The sequence below is a fragment of the Echinops telfairi genome, unplaced genomic scaffold, assembly GCF_000313985.2.
Source record: "Echinops telfairi isolate 266 unplaced genomic scaffold, ASM31398v2 ScPeMD7_31;HRSCAF=116, whole genome shotgun sequence".
In the NCBI taxonomy this organism is placed as follows: domain Eukaryota; kingdom Metazoa; phylum Chordata; class Mammalia; order Afrosoricida; family Tenrecidae; genus Echinops; species Echinops telfairi.
Window position 1 is genome coordinate 59,188,198 of NW_022103928.1, and position 18,219 is coordinate 59,206,416.

The window sequence follows — 18,219 nt, forward strand, 5'->3', positions numbered from 1 at the left end:
CGGCCCGGGAGCGCAACCTGGCGCCCGGCTCCATCCGTGGCCCTTTAAATGCGTTTTCCCCAGAGGTCGCTTTCTTTTGCGCGGTGGGACCGAGCATTCCACCGGACTCTTCCTTGCGCCAGGCGATCCCTAGCGTGGCTCCCAAGGTTTTACATCCTTCTTTCGCAAACCCTTTCCCTTTGGACAATCTTCCCCTGGAGAGGAGCTAGGGTGTTGGGGCGGCAGTCTTTCAAGGCTCTATTCCCCCCCACCCGGAGGGCGACCTTTCTCGTAACCACGGGCGACGGGAAGTCCGGGTAGCAGGTAGGAATTTCCTGAAGAACGGCCGGAAACCCGCACCTAGCCAGCCGGGCCCAGCCGCGAAGGGCGTGGTGCCAGGCGCAGGGATGGATGGCAGTGGGTCCTGCTGCCCCGGAGCGCAAATCGGGCAACCTTTTAATTCAAACCATGTAACCGTCATCTCCTAAACCTCCAAGCTCAGGTTTATGGGTTCAGAGTATTCCTCCCCAACCTTTAAAGAAAAGCCCAGCCCCCCTGACTGCCACCCTGCTTCCCCCACCAGGCTGTTTCAAATGGGGAGGTGCAGGAAAGATATCCAGAAAGTAATGGAATCGCGTGGCTCCTACCCTTGCCTTTACTTCCCACGGGGCGCAGCCACCACCAGCCGGCCAGGGGCACTTCACCGGTCTAGATGCCCAGGGGGGCGGGGTAGGGGCGGGAGGGGGGGGGGAGATGGAGGCTGGGTAGCCCTTCCAGGCCAGCCTGCTGGGCTGTGGCTTCTGAAATGCACCAAGACAGGGAGGCTCTTGGTGGGGGCTGTCCCCAGCAGGCTGCTCACCAGCGCCTCCCCTGCTCCTGTGCCAGGGCCCGACAGAATGGCGGGAAGGTGCGGCACAAGAGGCAAGCCCTGCAAGACATGGCAAGGCCCCTCAAGCAGTGGCTTTACAAGCATCGTGACAACCCATACCCCACCAAGACGGAAAAGATTCTCCTGGCCCTTGGATCACAGATGACGCTCGTTCAGGTAAGCAGCTCCCATCAACACCCCCAGCTATTCTCTTAGCACGAAGCAAGTGTGCTGTTGGTTCTCCGCAGGGCGGGGCAGCCAGCGGGGAGAGCACTTCTCCCAGGGAAAGGCTGGAGGTGCAGGGGGTCGGACAGAGGCAGACCCTGATGCTCTGGGGGTGAATTCCTGCTGCTGGGGACAAGGAGGGGTTGGTGCACGTGCAGGCTTGTTCTGTTTGGGAAAACGAACCCGTTTTCTCATCCCTATCAGGACTCTCGGAGGGCTCTCCTTTGAGGCTGTTAGGGAGAGGGCCCACTGCAGAGTTACGACAAGGCAGCCGGGGGCTCACCAGCCAGATGTGTACAGACGTACTCCGCCGTGGTTGGGGGGCTTTGGGTGTGCACCAGAATCGCTGGAGAGCTTGTTAAAACTCACACTGCTGGACCCCATCGCAGAGTTTTTGATTCCTTAGGTCTGGGGTGAGGCCCATTATTGACATTTCTAACAGGTTCCCAGGTGATGCTGAAGTTGCTGATCTTGTGGTGGTACAAGAGACTCTTCCATAATGGGCCTGTAATAAAGCTGGAGCCCAATTTTCAAACATGCTATTATGGTCAGAGCTAAATGGCTGAAAGAGGAAGAAGTGAGTTTCTTAAAAAAATTTTTTTTAACTTTTTAAATAGGAGGGAGGCATTGTAGAACTTTTCGCTGATGTATAAAAACAGTTGCTCCATAAATTATCCCAATCAGAAAAACTTTACTCAGGAAAATAAATGCTTGTGCTAAAACTTCCGTTCAAACAGGTGGGCTCTTTGTTTGTTTGTTTGTTGTTGTTTTTAATCATTTTATTAGGGGCTCATACAACTCTTATCACAATCCATACATCAATTGTGTAAAGCACATTTTTACATTCATTGCCCTCATCTTTCTCTTCACTTAAGCCCCCGGCATTAGGTCCTCATTTTTCCCCTCCCTCCTCACTCCCCCCTCCCTCATGAGCCCTTGATAATTTATAAATTATTATTGTGTCATATCTTGCCCTGTCCGAAGTCTCCCTTCACCCACTTTTCGGTTGTCCGTCCCCCAGGGAGGAGGTCACATATAGTTCCTTGTAATCGGTTCCCTCTTTCCACCCCACTCTCCCTCTACCCTCCCAGTATCGCCACTCACCCCACTGGTCCTGAAGGGATCATCCGCCCTGGATTCCCTGGATTTCCAGTGCCTATCTGCACCAGTGTACATCCTCTGGTCTAGCCAGACTTGCAAGGTAGAATTTGTATCATGATAGTGGGGGCGGGGAGGAAGCATTTAGGAACTAGAGGAAAGTTGTATTTTGCTACATCGAACCCTGACTGGCTCGTCTCCTCCCCGAGACCCTTCTGCAAGGGGATCTCCATTGGCCTACTAAGGGGCTTTGGGTCTCCACTCTGCACTCCCCCCATCATTCACTATGGTAAGATTTTTTGTTCTGATGATGCCTTATACCTGATCCCTTCGACACCTGGTGATCATATAGGCTGGTGTGCTTCTTCCATGTGGGCTTTGGGGCTCATTGTTTTTAAAATCCTCTAATGATAGAGCTGTTTGTATAGTTCACAATGACGTCAACAATAAAATATTCTGTTATCTTGGTCGATTACATAGCTCTGTATTTAAAGCTAGGCATTTTTTCATACCAAAGCTGAATCCATTGCCATAGAGTGGATTCCGAGTCCTAGATGCTATGGGACATGGTGAAACTGTCCAGGGCTTTTCCAAGCCTGGAATCTTTACACAAGAAGAGAGGGTAGCACTTCCCTTCCACAGAGTGGCTGGTGGGTTCAAACTGCCGACCTATGGGGAAGAAGCCAAACACTAACTACTGTGTTTGGAACTTTTTAAAATTTTTTGAACTTTTAAAATTATGAAAAGTAACATTATTTGCAGAGACTTTTACATTTCTTACTTAACAGTTTTGTTGTGCTGCAATACAAGTAATTGTAATTTTGATATGGACCAAGATTATTTGGCCCCTCTACATAGAGTCCAAATGCATATAAAATATTTGTTTTGGGCATTTAGATTTTGGTAAGGCTATTTTTCTAATTTCTTTTGAATTCAAAATATTTTATTTCTCTGACACTAGTTCTCAGAAAATAAAAATATATAAAAGATGTATTTGTAAATGGTGCAAAGATAATTATAATAAGAAGCAATACCTATATAATGATTTGCAAATCTTACCATCATGGAATTGGTTATTAACTAGTGGTTAGAGAGGAAAAACTCCATGTATAGCTGAGGGTGTGTGTGTGTGTGTGTGTATGTGAATAGTGAGTGTCTGGAACCCACAAGTGCAGTTCTAGTCTATCCTGTAGGTTTGCCGTGAGTCGTATTTGACTACATGGCAGTGAGTTTGGGTCATATACATACACACACACACACCCATATATACGTATTGTCGTTCGGCACTGCTGTGTTGATTCAGAATCATATGGACCGTACGTATAACAGAACAAAATATACCTCATGATGGTTGCTATATTTGATCCCATTGTTGCAGCCACAGTGTCAATCCATCTTGTTAAGAGATGTGTACATAGACTCAATTGCCCCAAACAACAACAGCATGTATATACATGTATATGTATATATACACAGATTTTTCTAAAGCACATGAAAAAAATCCTTTATCTTTCAATTCCATTTTTCCCATGAACTTTAAAGTCTTCTCATGTATGTGTGTGTGTGTGTGTGTGTGTGTGTGTAAATGGTACCCTTTTATTATACTTATTCAATCTGTATGCCGAGAAAATCATCCGAGAAGCTGGACTAGATGAAGAAGAGCTCGGGGTTGGAGGAAGACCTTGTGGTGCAGGCGACGGCGCTTACTTGCGGAAGGCAGAGGTCTTGAAGGGCTTCCTGATGAGAGTCACAACTCAAGCCTTCGATGCGGACTACACCTCAAGTCCAGGTTGGAGAGGTAGCCCACCCCCGGGGGGACGGCTAACAGAAATGGACAGCATAAGACACTAAATGAAACCAAGAACATAGAATTGATCAAGAATTCACGAGGGCGGGAGGCTGGCATGGGAGGGGGCGGGGAAGAGGAGCTGATACCAAAGGCTCAGGTAGAAACTGTTTGGGAAATGCTGATGGCACCATATGTACAAGCGTGCTTAGTACAACAGAATGATGAATTGTCATAAGAAGAAAGAATTGCCCAGCTGGATCAGCAAGCAGCATCTGATCAGTGGAGAAAGCGCATCGATGTTGTTAAAGAGCGCATTTACTTGGATCTGCAATCAATGCCCCCGGACGCCGCAGTCCGGAAACCAAACAGCACACCGCACCGGGGGAAATCTACAACAGAAAAACTTCTTCAAATTGTTAAAAATCAAAAAGGTCACTTTGAAGACTAAGTGATTTTGCCTGACTCAACCTGTGGCATTTTCAATCACTTCACCTGCGGGAGAGAGCCAGTCTGTGAATAAGAAAGTCCAAAGGAGCGTTGATCCATTTAAGTTACAGTGCTGGCAGAGAGCATTGAATGTACAGGGACTGCGAGCCGAGCCATCAGAAGTACAGCCAGAATGTCCCTTAGAAGAGAACATGGTGAGACGTCATCTCACATGAACTTTGGATTTACCAAGAGCAGTGGTTCTCAGCCTTTCTCACGTGGTGGGGACCCCCAACCATAGCATTATTTTCATTGCTACCCCATCACTGTAATTTTGCTACTGTTAAGAATCGTCATGTAAATATCTGATATGCAGGATATTTACATATCAGATGTAAATCAGTTGAAAATACATGCAGGATGTATTTTCATTGTTACAAATCAAACATAATTATAAAGCATTGTGATGAATCACAAAACAATATGTAATTCTATATTGTGAAATATTTATTTCTAATGACAAATCAATGAAATTTTGTCTTGAAGCATTGTGTAGCATGGGTAAGAGTCTTCATGACCGGTACTCCTATGTGGGTATATCTCCATGTGGGTGGACCTGCCTGGAGACAGAGAGAGGAGCCGTATCTCGGTTTCTAAGACCATCGCAAACAGGTGTTTTCTGATGGTCTTAGGCGACTCCTGTGGAAGGGTTCGGTCGACCCCCAAAGGGATCACGACCCACAGGTTGAGAACTGCTGACCTAGAGGGTCTAGGCTCTGGAGAAGGCCATCCTGCTTGGTAGAGGGTCAATAAAAAGAGGAAGACCCTCAACAAGATGGATTGATGTAGTGGCTGCCACAGTGGGTGCCTATATAGCAAGGACTGTGAGGTGACGGGACCACGATTGATGACAACAACCAGACATGTGTTAGACACCCAAAACAAATTCTGACTCTGTGGAAAACCAAATAATTATATAAATACTTTCATTTCTAGAGGGCAGGGTGGGGACGACGATGGCAAGAAACGATGATCTGAATAAAGCTTTTGATCCCCATAAATTAGACCCTGTATTTCAAGAGGCAGCAGGCCATGGGGGTATAATGGACTCCACATGGGCTGTCACCAGCAAGGTGGGTCTTTCAAACCCCCTACCACTCTATGGGAGACAAACGTGGCTTTCTTAGAACCCATAGGAGCAGTTCTACTCCGTCCGCCAGGGTCACAGTGAGGCAGAATGGACTCGTGGCAGTGAGATTGTTGGTGGCGGTGGTTGTTTTTGTTTGTTTTAAAAAGATTCGCCTGTGAATAAATTATTTGAGGGGAGTGATCAAGTCTGGTTCATCTCCATACCTCCGTATCAAGCTGGTACAGTGATTTCTAGAAAACAAAGAGTACGTCCTTGTAGAGTAATTTCCATGGGGAAAATAGCATTATAAACGTCATGGGTCTCTCCATCAGTTTCTTCTGATAATTTGAGTATGTCTTGAAATTTGACCACAGAGAAATAGTTCATTATCTCTATGATGGTTTTGTGGAACATTTGTACAAATATAACTCATTTTATTTTGAAAATCTCTGAAAGTTGTATTGTATGCCTATGGGCGAATAGTGTTCCCTTCATTTCTGGCTCTAAATCCTATTTCTTGTTCATTGCAGTAACTACTTACATCCTGTTTCTCGTGGTCTGTACTAGCAAGCTGTTAACACATGGCTTTATTCCTTAACTATCGTAGAATTTTGAGAATTTAAAAAAATGGATGGAGATGTAGGTGAAAGAGCAAAGTGGTTTTCCACTCAACAGTTCGTACATGTTTGTGTTGTGACACTGATTGCAATCACTGCGATATAGCATTGTTCTTTTCTTTTCTTCCTTGTGTTTATTGTTTCTATTTGTCCTTCTTTTCTGCCTTCTGAACTTTATCCCTGGGGAAATATTGTCCTTGTTTTCCATCTTGTATGTTTGATTGTTCCAAGGAATGTGCATCTCCTCAGAGGTGGTGTTTATCTGTAGACCTGTTTAGAGTTTAGATGAAAGTTGAGCCGTGAGATAGTTTATTATGCCAACCTGGCCAATAAACACAAGTGGGATTAATTGAAGGGCAGAGAGATAAATGACGCGTGAGCCTCGCCATTCTTGTCTCTCGCTCTTTGACCATCGGACCGGTATGCGGCTGCCTTGCTTGTTCTGTGCCTCAATTTGCAAGCTATACTGCCTGTGGGACGATGCCTAGCCTGTGGACTGTGTCGCTGTAAGTTGAGGTCCCTTTAAGACCACATGATTGAAATTTACGTCTTTTGAGCTGACAGTAGGTGACCTGCCTGGCTGTTTGCTGCCTGAGCTGGGGGATAGCCTAGCTCTCTCTACAGAGTCCTCTACAGAGGACTACTTGAAGGACTGCCAGTGTCTCACAACTCTCTCATGGGAGTGAGTTGCACTGAGCCACTTGTACTGCTTTATAACTTAAATGTTCATTTCTTGTATTATATGTATATCTGTATATAATTTAACTGTTTATTTTTTGTGTTATATATCTATCTTTATAAAATTATTAGCTATCTGGTTTTGTCTCTCTAGAGAACCCTGTCTAATCCTGTCTACCAGGAGTGCTTCTAGAGAAATAAAATCATAACAATGGGCTTCTTAAATTGGCTCTCCAGCCTGATTAGTCTTAACACTAGTAAAGACTCCAAAGCATGGATAAATCTGCTACTCTTTCTAATAGCAAAGATAATACGTAAAGTAGCACCACCGATAGATGAGGTGCTGGTTAAAGGAGAGGTTCTGAATGATCATATGTTTGATATTTTCCAGGAGTTTTGTAAGGATAACAAGTATAGAGAAGCTGGCTGGCTGGTCCTTCTTACAATGGAAAGTGTGATTGAGGAGAGGGGTGGTCTCAGAGCCTCAGAAGCACGCCTCAGGTGCAGACTAACGAGTTTGAAAGGTTCCACCTGTGCTACAAAGGAGAGTCTTCTCTCCTCTAGCAAAAGAGCTGACATTGCTGAGCACCAGGTCCAGAGTCTCATTATATGAGTGACTGAATTACAAAGGCAGCTGAATTGCAGATCTAGAGCAGTGTCTGTTACCACAGTGAGGGCATTGATTGGGAAAAGTTGGGACCCTGAAACGTGAGATGGGAACATATGGGCTGATGATCCAGAAGAGGAGGCTATTGAGCCCTTAGAAACAATTGACCCACCCCAGTCAATAGGTCCACCCCTCCCAGCTGAAAGTATTAATTCACAATCCACACCTGAGCACATTAGCCAAACTATGCAAGTTGATATGCCAGGTGGGGCTGCATCAGTAGCAGTGCCTGAGAGAGATGCCTTACAAGATATTGCTGAGAGCACCCAGAAAACACCCTCACCACCCATTATTTCCGCTAGACCTGTCACTAAAATTAAGTCTCAGAAAGCTCCTAAAGGTGAGGTTGAGATGATTACCCAAGAAGAAGTGCGCTATACGCATAAAGATCTGCTCGAGTTTTCAAATACATACAAGCAGAAGCCTGGGGAATGCCCCTGGGAACGGTTACCAACACAGGCCTTGGAGATGATTTCCATCCCAGCCCTGAAGTGTGGCTAAGGGCCGCAGCCTGGGGAAGAGGTGTGGGTATGCGACCAATCTCTGTAAGACAAGAAAGCTAGTTTTGCTTTAAGATGTTTGTGTTTTATTGAACATGGGCTCTGACTCTATCCAGGATGTCCTATTGTGATCCCATTCAAGGCTGTCAGCAGTTGACACTGGGCACCACCTAGTTCTGATCTCAGGGTCATGAAGCTCATTAGTCCTTTGGATTAATTTGTTTCCTTGCTTCTTTGATGTTTTTCACTCTTATTTGTTCTAGCGAGGGCGAGGCCAATACTTGGACCTTAGATGGTGGATCTAAGACTACAGTTACTACTCCTCAAAGCAGGATGTAGAACATTGTTATTCTGGCCTGTGCTACGCCAGTGGAGCCTGGCATTCTGAGACTATGTTCCTGAGTCCTAAGGCACAGCGACTCTTTCCCTTGATGCGTATAGTTGTTTTTCATGACTTTGCTTCCAGTGTGCTCTGTTATATTCATGCATATATATATAAGTAAACACTTACGTAAAAACACCCTCGATCAAGCCTTGATACACTCATGAGTGCAGTTCCATTTACCTTCCTACCCTTGTTCAGCTGGAGTGCCTGTCTATACCACCCTTTGAGATTATTGCTATTGTTATTGCAGCATTGGGGGTGTAATAACATTTACCTTTGTTGCTTTTAATGCCGGTGCCACTCCCAGTGTCTTCCTTTGCCTGAACCATTTTGTGTTTTATAGTATAATGCCTTTACCCTTCACCCAAGTGAAATAGCTTTGTAGCCACTACTTAATAATTTACCTTCCTTTTCCCTCCCACCTCTGGTAACCTTCAAAGAATGTTTCTTTCTGTGCGTAAACTATGTAATTCATATATCATACAATTCAATACTCCAGTCATTTACACTCAACTAGCCATAATAACAAAGCAAAACAGAGAAAAACAAATGGAAAAGAAAGCAGAAAATATTAAAACCTAGAACCAATTCAAAATGGGTCAAAAGGGAGATCAAATGTAAAGGTGTTCAGATGGAACCTAACTCCATCTGCCGTAATCCACTTCCCGATGCATTCTGCAGAGAGCACAGCACGTCACAATCCTGGTCTGTGGTTAGAGGATTCACCAGAGGTTTAATCCTCGTGCACTTCACTTCCTATTGACTCTTCAAAAAAGCACAACAACAAACAATTTAAAACAGAATCAAAAGGGAGATCGCATGATAAGATTCTTACATTTTAATCTAGCGACATCTGCCATAATCAACTTTATAATGCTCTCTGGGGTGGTTTCATGCTGCGTTTTTCTTTTGAGATGGACTAATTTCACCCAGCATGTAGTCCTGTAGGTTCTGGGGTGTTCTGTGGATTCATCCATGTTCTTGAACATTGCTCAACATTCCATTGTGTTCATGTACCGTAGTTTGGGCACTGAGGTCATCTCCAACTTTTTGCTATTGTAAATCATGCTACATGAACATTAGTGTTTATATGTTTATCTGTTCAGGTTATCGATCTTTTTTTTTTTGCTAGGTCTGATTTTGCTCATAATGGAATTGCTGGCTCATATTTCTATTCTCAACTTTCCAAGTTTTCCATAGCGGTGGAACTATTTTACAGCCCTAACTGTGTGTGAGGGCTCCTTTCTCTCCACACCCTTGCCAGTATTTGCTCTTTTACTTATTTTTGAATTTTTCTATTCATGCTGGGATGAGAGGATAGTTCCTCATTATTTTGATTTACATCTCTTTAGCAGAAGTTCTCAACCTGTGGATCAAGACCCCTTTAGGGGTTGAACAACCCTTACACAGGGTCACCCGATTCATAACAGTAGCAAAATTATAGTTATGAAGTAGCAATGAAAATAATTTTATGGTTGGGGGGGTCACCACAACATGAGGAACTGTATTAAAGGGTCGCAGCATGGGGAATGTTGAGAACCGCTGCTTTAATGGCTAATGATTGTGAGTGCTTCTTCATGTATTTGGTGGCCACTTGAATGTCTTCTTTGCTGAACTGTCTAATCATGGCTTCTGCCCATTTTTTAAATTAGCTCGTTAGTATGGTTTTTGCTGTTCTTGATGATGGTGCATTGAAGTTTTCTATAAATTTTAGAGATCAGGGCCTTGTCCAATATGTCATTGCCAACACTGTTTCCCCTGTGAGTTCACTTTTAGCTCTTCTGGGTGACATTTTTGATGTACATAAGTGTTTAAATTTTAGGGGTTCCTACTGGTCTAGTTTGTCTTCTGTTAACTTATGCATGATATCTGTTGGGTAGTGTATTTCTGTGATCTACTAGAACTCCTATGCTTGCACCCATTTTTATTCGGTAATCTTTGTAGTTTTAGGTTTTACATTTAGGTGTTAAGTTCATCTTGAGCTAGTTTTCTTCATGTGATTTTAGACATGTATTCTGTTTCATTTTTCTGCAAATGGATGTCCAGTTTTGCCAACATCATTTGTTAAAAGGCACCATCTCTTCTCTGGTTAATGGTGTTCTGCCCTTTGTCAAAGATCAGCTTTCCTAAGCTGGTAGATTTACTTCTAGGTTCCCAATTCTGTTCCGTTGGTCTATATGTTGATCATTGTACTAAAACTAGACTGTTTAGACTATCATGGCTATATAGCAGGTTTTGAGGTTGGGATTGTGAGAGCTACTTAATTATTCTTCTTTTCTCTCTTGAGAGAATTTTTCTCTCTTTTAAGAATGATACTGGAATCTGGGTAGTGATTGGTTTACATCTCTAGATCTGTTGGGGTTGTATTGACGATATCACAATGGTAAGTCTTCCTAACCATGAGCCTGGTATATTTTTCTTTTTAATTGGGACATTTTTGGCTCTTATCTTAGTGTTTTGTCTTTTTCTTCGTATAGGTCCTGTGTGTCTCTGGTTAGATTATACTAAATACTTCCATCTTTTGCATGGTTATTGTCAATGCTAATTGTTTTCCTGATTTCTCCTGTGAAGTTCTTTGTTCGTGTAGAGGAAACTGACTGGTTTTTATGTGTTGCTTTTGTACCTGCCAACTTTGCTGAATGCTTCTTTTAGTCTTAGTAGTTTTCTTGTTGATTCTCTGGGATTTTCTACATATGGGATCATCTGCAAATAGAGAGTTTTACTTCTCTGTCAATTTAGATGCCTTACACTTCTCTTCCTGGCCTTACAGCTCTAGCTAAGACTCCCAGTACAGTATGGAACTGAGGTGTGATGATAAAGTGCATCCTTGTCTAGTCTCCATTCTCAAGGGGAATGCTTTCAGGTCTCACCAGTGAGGATGATGTCTGCCATTGGTTTTGGCTTTTGTATATGCCCTTAACTGTATTAAAGAATTTTCCCTCATGTGTTAGGCTGAGTTTTGTAGGACAGAAAACCAGTGACACTCATATATGTATAAGAAAGGACTTTATACCAAAAAAGTAATTTTGTATTAAGTGGCCCAGCCTAGTCCAACTGAAGTCCACGAGAACCCCCTTCAGATTCACATAGCCACCAACCAACGGAGCAGGGAGGTGAAGCCAGAGCTGGGAGACCACAGGCTTGGCAGTGCGCGGAACGTGGCAGGTCAACCATAGCTCCCAGGTCTGGGGAGCCCCTGGAGTCACTGGCCTCAGGTGGGATACATAGGACCTGGTCACGCGGGCAGAAGAGGGGCAAGAGAAAGAGCCCTTCCCCGCAGTGTCTGTAATAAATAGGTCACACCCCTAAGGAGGTGTCATCAGGCTGTGACCTGATTGTTAGATTGGACTTCACTGCTACCTTCCTCAGGTACATCAAGTTGATTTGAAATCTAACCGTCACACTGCTGAGCATTCTTTTCTATCAAGAATATTATATGCCTTTTCTGTATCATTTGATATGGTCATGCGGTTCTTTATTAAAAAACATGTATATCATATTGATTATTTTTCTAATAGTGAGCCATCCTTGTATAACTGGTGTGACTCCCATTTGGTCATGCTGTGTTGTTTGTTTTCCCAGTTTTGCTGCTGTTGGATTCTCTTAGCGACGACTTTGTGGACAATTTTTGCATCTATGCTTAGGAGGGGTATTGGTCTATAATTTCTTTTTTGTTAGTGGTGTTTTGCTTGCTTTCTCAGGATTATATTTGCTTCATAGAATGAGCATGGGTGCATTCTACCTCTTCTGTGAGCTGGAATAGTTTTGAGTAGAATTGGTGTCAGCCCTTTTCTACTTTTGGTAGAAATCACCAGTGAAGCCATCTGGGATATGAAACCTTTTGTTGTGATTTGTTTTTAAATTACCTTTTGAATTTCTTCTTTTTGTCATGGGTCTACTAGGAATTTCCACCTCAGACTGTTTTAATTTGGGTAGGTAGAGTGGTTTTAGAAAGGGGTCTGTTTCTTTTAGGTTTTTAAATTTGTTGGAGTACAGTTCTTCTTAGTATTTTGTTATTAACCTTTTTATTTCAGTTCACTCTCCTTTCTTATAGTGACTTTAGGCTTTTTTGCTGTCTTTCTAGGGGTTAAGGTCTACATTTTGGTTCTTTTATGATGTGTGTGTTTATTGCTGTAAGTTGTCCTCTGAGCCCTGCCTTCGTCGTGTCCATAAGATTTGCTGTATGTTATGTTTTCTATCTCCTCTCATTCAGGATTTTAAAATTCATTTTTATTCATCCTATTGCTTAGTAGTTTTTAAGGAGGGTGCTATTCAGTTTCCACGCATTTGGGTTTTTTTTTTCATCTTAATGTTCTTGCTGAGTTCTAGTTTTATTGCAGTGTGACCTAAGAAGAGGCTTTTTAGTATCCCAAAGTTTTTAAATTTATTGAGGCTTGCTTTGTAGTCGAACATTCGGGAGAATGTTCTGTGGGCGTTGGGAGAGTGTATTACGTTATTGCTGAAGGGAGTGTTCTGGGTGTGTCTGTGAGGTCTAGTTGATTGTTTGGGCTAGATTAGTTTTTCTATATCTTTGTTGAGTTTCTAAGTGCTCTGTCCTTCATGGAAATTATTAAAGTCTCAGCTACTCTTGTGGAGTTGTCTGTTCCTCCTCTTGGTTGTGCTGAACCTTGATTTATGTATTTGGGGCTACTTTCCTTGGATGTGTAGTTATGCACTATGGTTATGTTCTCTTGTTAGATTGGCCTCTTTATCCCTATATAATATTCTTTCTGACCTCTTTTGCTGATTTTTACCTTTGCCTATTTTATCAGAAATTAATATTGTCACTATTATTCTCTTTTGGTTTTCATTTGCTTGGTAGATGTTTTTCATCCTTTGATATTTAGCTTATTTCAGTCTTTGTGTCTTAGGTGTATCTCTGGTGGACAGCTTATAGATGGGTCCTGCATGTCCATTTGGCATTCTGTCTCTTGACTGGCGCATGTAATCCATTTGCATTCAATTTAATTACCAATAGGTATAAATTTACTGCTGTCATTTTGTATCCTGTGTGTGTTGCTAATGACTTCTTTGCTCAATATATTTTTCTGCACCAAATTCTTTTTGTTTATGAATTTTTCTTAATTCCTTCTTTTCTGTGTTAGCAGTTTCTGGGTGTGGCAGTTACATAATCTGGTGTCAATTTGAGACTTAAGAGTGAAGGGGTGGAGTTTAGCCTGTCAATCTGGTTGCAGTTTGATAACCTCATTTGGAGACATTGAGGAGATAAATAGCTCTTTAGAGGCGGGACACATGCTCACTTCCTGTGAGACATTACTGAGGAAGAGCCTGATGGAGCTACGCTGATGCAGCCAGAGCCCTGGGAGCTGTAGGAGCCACGTGGAGACCCCTGCCAGCGCTGAGATGCTTCTACTGCCACTGGATCCACAAGACTTGTCACCCACTGGCCTGTGATCTTCCTTCATTCAGTATTATGGCATGGCTGTGTGAGTCTAAAGAGGAATTCATGGACTAGTATTGGACATATAGGCTAATATTGGACTTATGGACTTGATCTGGACTGGGCTGGGATGTTTTCTTAATTACAATTGCTCTTTAAATGAAGCTCTTTCGTGCACACATATGAGTGTCTATGACTTTGTTTCTCTGGTCTACCCGGAGTAACACAGTGGGTTTGAACCACTCACCTTGAAGTTAGCAGCCCAATGCTTAACCCACCGTGTCAACAGAGCTCCTTAAAAAAGCTTATATCAACTGTTAAGTATTCAAAAATATCTTAGATTGGCCCTTCTGCATGATCCCAAGTGCTGTACTACATGGTCTAGAAACGGGACTCAGGTTTCAGAATAAGTTTGTGAACTCAGTGTGGTTGAAGGTGGACAGGGGCCAATGCGTCCCTTTGCTGCAAAGATTGCTGTCAATATGATGAATGTAAACACTCCTGTGAGAGTCGGATGAAAATGACTTAGTTTTTTTTTCATCCAACTTTTAGAGATTTGGTTCTCTAAGCTTTTGGTATAAAATATGAGGCTATGAAGACTCTTGAGTTTGACCTTAAAATACTGTTCTAGAACCTCCCCTTGGCAAATGAGGCCTGTTACATGTAAATCAGAATTTAGAGAAAACCCGAATGCCAAACGGAATGACTCCATCATTGTGATAGGTAGAAAGTTTGGGTTGGTATTTCTGCCTTCAGCGAAATAGAAAGGATGTGCATTAATTCATCAAGAAAAAATTGCAAGCAAATAATTTACACAAGTTAGTCAACTATTTGTCTGATGTTTGCTGTCAGCTCCCATGAAGATTCACAGCCATGCAAACCCGATGTAAATCCATTAGCAGATTGAGTGCCATTCTAATGTATTAAATTGGGTACCATTCAGACTTATTAAGTTGCGATTTAGTGTTACATGTGCCATACATTAGCAAACCTTTCTGGGAAATGTCCTGATTTTTGTACTATGTGTGTTTTTGTAATGTATTGATTTTGTACATTAATTTTGTATGTATAAACTATTGTAGCATGGCAGGAACTATGAATACATAAAGCATAAGAAAAGGCATGGTCCTCATCATGGATTGAGTTTTGTCCTCTCCATCCCCCACCCTCAGCATGTGTCTACTTGGCTGGACTCTGGTTCTCACTAGTTTGGCAGTCATGTAATACTGTGATCATATTACCCCCATGATAGGATCTGAATTAAGGAGATTAGGGTGGGATGCAACACTTTGGATCAGATCAGGTCTCAGCCCTGATGCCATATAAGGAAGGTTCTCTGGGGTGTGGCCTCCACTCACTGCTGTTGAGCCAATCCTAAGGCCTGCATCACCTGTTATCTTACAAGAGCTAGAGAGAGAGAGGAGCAGAAAAAAAAGGAAATTTTCTCAAAGGAACATTAATGCCAAGACATCTAGAGATTTCCAAATGGCACCAATCCCACAGATGTTGAATGAAGCAGACCTACTCTCTGAACTGAGAGAGAAGGAACCTTTTCCCCAGAGCTGGTGCCCCGGCTTCAAATCTCTACCCTCTTAAACTGTGAGAGAATAACTTTTGGTGTGTCAAGCCATCCACTTGTATTTCTCATAGAGCACAGCTAGATGACTAAGATAGTGCTACATGTAAGAAGTTAGTTAAGCTCATGACACGTAAAAGCTTTTCATTTTTGTATTTTAAGATTTTTAAGATTATAGTGAATTAAGTATGCTCTATTTCTATATTAGATGATTATTGTATTTTTTATTTTATGAACTGCTTAATAAGAATTGGACTTTATACGTGGTAGTGATTGTGCTAAGATTTACAGTTACTTGGAATGATAGGCTGTTTCATAGAGAGAATTTGCAAAGATAGTTTGGAGTTGGATTTTTTTATATTTTTAAAAAATTAACCTTTTTATTGGGAGGCTCTTACAAATCTTACAACAATCCATCATTCAATAGTATTGAGCACTCTTCTATATATGTTGTCATCAACATTTCCAAAACAATTTCTTTCTACTTGAGCCCTTGGTATCAGCTCCTTTTTTTCCCCCTCTGCCCTCAGGATGTGGGAGGAGCAAAGAATAACGTAAGCACACATGACTGACTACCTAGAGCGTAGTGGTTGCCAGAAGGTAGGTCAGTGCCAGTTATAAAGGGAATTAGGTCCCTGAGTGATGCCAATGGTTTGCACTTCGGACCTAGTGGTTGGCAGTTTAACTCACTGAGTGGCACCGCAGAGGAAAGGTCTGGGGGTCTTCAAACCCAAGAAGACCTATGGAACAATTAGCCTCCGTAACACATGATTTGGATTCAACTTAATAGCAACAGGTTTGGTTTTGGATGAAGGACGTTGACATTCTTATTAGAAGAGCTTGGGCTATATTAAGAAATCTTAGTTCTTAGAGTTGACTCGGATGTTAAGGACCATCTAGTCAAGCCTTAGGGAGCTCTGGAGGCACAGTGGATTAGATGTTGAGATGCTGACCTCAAGGTCGGTGCTTCAAACCCACCCGCTGCTCCTTGGGAGAGCCGGTCTTCTTCTGTAAGATTTACAATCTTGGTTATGGCCCTTAGTCAGCCTTCAATCTAGAACTGAACCCATTCTTGGGTTAGAATAATCAACCCTTCAAGACCAAAAGGGCAGCATTTAGCCAAGGACACGTTTCAACAGCTTAGGGAAGGAAGAGAAACAGAAGCCCCAGGAAGGAAGTGGGATAATGATGGCACACTGGGGGCTGCAGTGGGTGAGTCAAAAACAAAACACGCAGGAAAGATTGCTGTGAAACTGATGATCCCCTCTTCTGTGCCCTTGTCTGATGTGTACAGTAGTGCAATAGACTTCTGTTTGTTGATCTTGTAACCTACTACTCTGCCATATTCCTCTATTGCTTCCAGTACTCCTCTTGTGGAACTTTTAGGATTTTCCATGTATAAAATCATATCATCTGCGAATAACGATAGTTTCACTTCTTCCTTCCCCAGGCGAATACCTTTGATGTCCTTTCTTTGCCTTATATTGTTAGCTAGGACCTCCAGCACGATGTTAAATAGGAGTGGGGACAAGGGACATCCTTGTCTAGTCCCCTTTTTCAGAAGAATTGATCTCGTCTTTTCTCCATTGACTACCACATTGGCTGTTGGTTTTTCATATATAGCTTGTATTGTTTTGAGGAATTTTCCTTCTATTCCTATCTTCTTGAGTGTCTTAAAGATGAATTGGTGTTGGATGTTGTAGAATGTTTTTTCTGGATCGATTGGTATTATCATGTGGTTCTTATATTTCTTCGTTTCAATGTGATGAATAATACTTATGGTCTTTCGTATGTTGAACCATCCTTGCATTGCTGGTATGAATCCTACTTGGTCATGGTGAATTATTTGTTTTATATATTTTTGTATTCTCTTGGCTAGTATTTTGTTAAGGATTTGCATCGATATTCATCAGGGAAATTGGTCTGTAGTTCTCAATTCTTGTGGGATCCTTGCTCGGTTTAGGTATCAGAGTTATACTAGCTTCATAGAAGGAATTGGGGAGTTTGCCATCTTTTTCTATGTTCTGGAAGAGTTTGTGTAGGATTGGTGTCAGTTCTTCCCTGAATGCTTGATAAAATTCACCCATGGATCTATCTGGTCCTGGAGCCTTCTTGGTTCATAATTCTTTGATAGCCTTGTCTATTTCTTCTCTTGATATGGGTCTGTTGAGATCCTTGATGGCCATTGGGGTTAATCTGGGGAGGGATTGTTTTTCCAAGAATTCATCCATGTCTTCCAAGTTTTTTAATTCATTGAAGTACAGTCCTTCATAGTGTAATTATCCTTTTGATTTCACTATGGTCCGTTGTAATATTCCCTCTTTCATCCCTCATCCTTGCTATTGAAATGCGTTCCTTCCTTTCTTTGGTCAAATTTGTGAGAGGTCTGTCGATTCGATTTATCTGTTCAAAGAACCAACTTTTAGCAGCATTGATTTTTCCCCCCATAGTTTTATTTTCTCTCTCCTGAATCTCAGATCTAATTCTTATTATTTCTTTTCTTTCTCCATTAGTTGGATTTTCTTGCTGACTCCGCTTTAGTTGCTGTAAATTTTGTGTCAGTGTATCGATCATATGCCTCTCCTCTTTCTTCATGTGTGCATGCAATGCTATGAGACTACCTCTGATGACAGCCTTTGCTGTGCCCCATAAGTGTTGGTATGTTGTGTTCTCATTCTCTTTGGTTTCTAGAAATTTCCTAATTTCATTTTTGAGCTGAACCAGTACGCTCTCTTTTTGCACTAGAGTTATTCATTCTCCAATGGTTGCCCTTACACTCTTTATCTTCCTTTGGTTTATTTCCAATCTTATGGCACAGTGGTCAGAGAGAGAGGTCTGTATGATATCAATGTGCTTGAATTTATGTAGATTTGACTTATGC

The 18,219-nt window shown here is 42.3% G+C and overlaps 1 protein-coding gene across 1 annotated transcript in view; it reads left to right on the forward strand.

Moving 5' to 3' along the window:
* The window catches only part of MKX (mohawk homeobox), a 101,128-nt gene that overhangs the window by 1,140 nt on the left and 81,769 nt on the right, over nt 1-18,219 (forward strand). The window contains exon 2 of the mRNA XM_004702449.2: nt 865-1,024. Within this exon, the coding sequence (XP_004702506.1) occupies nt 865-1,024 (160 nt within the window). The remainder of the gene's footprint in view (nt 1-864; nt 1,025-18,219) is intronic.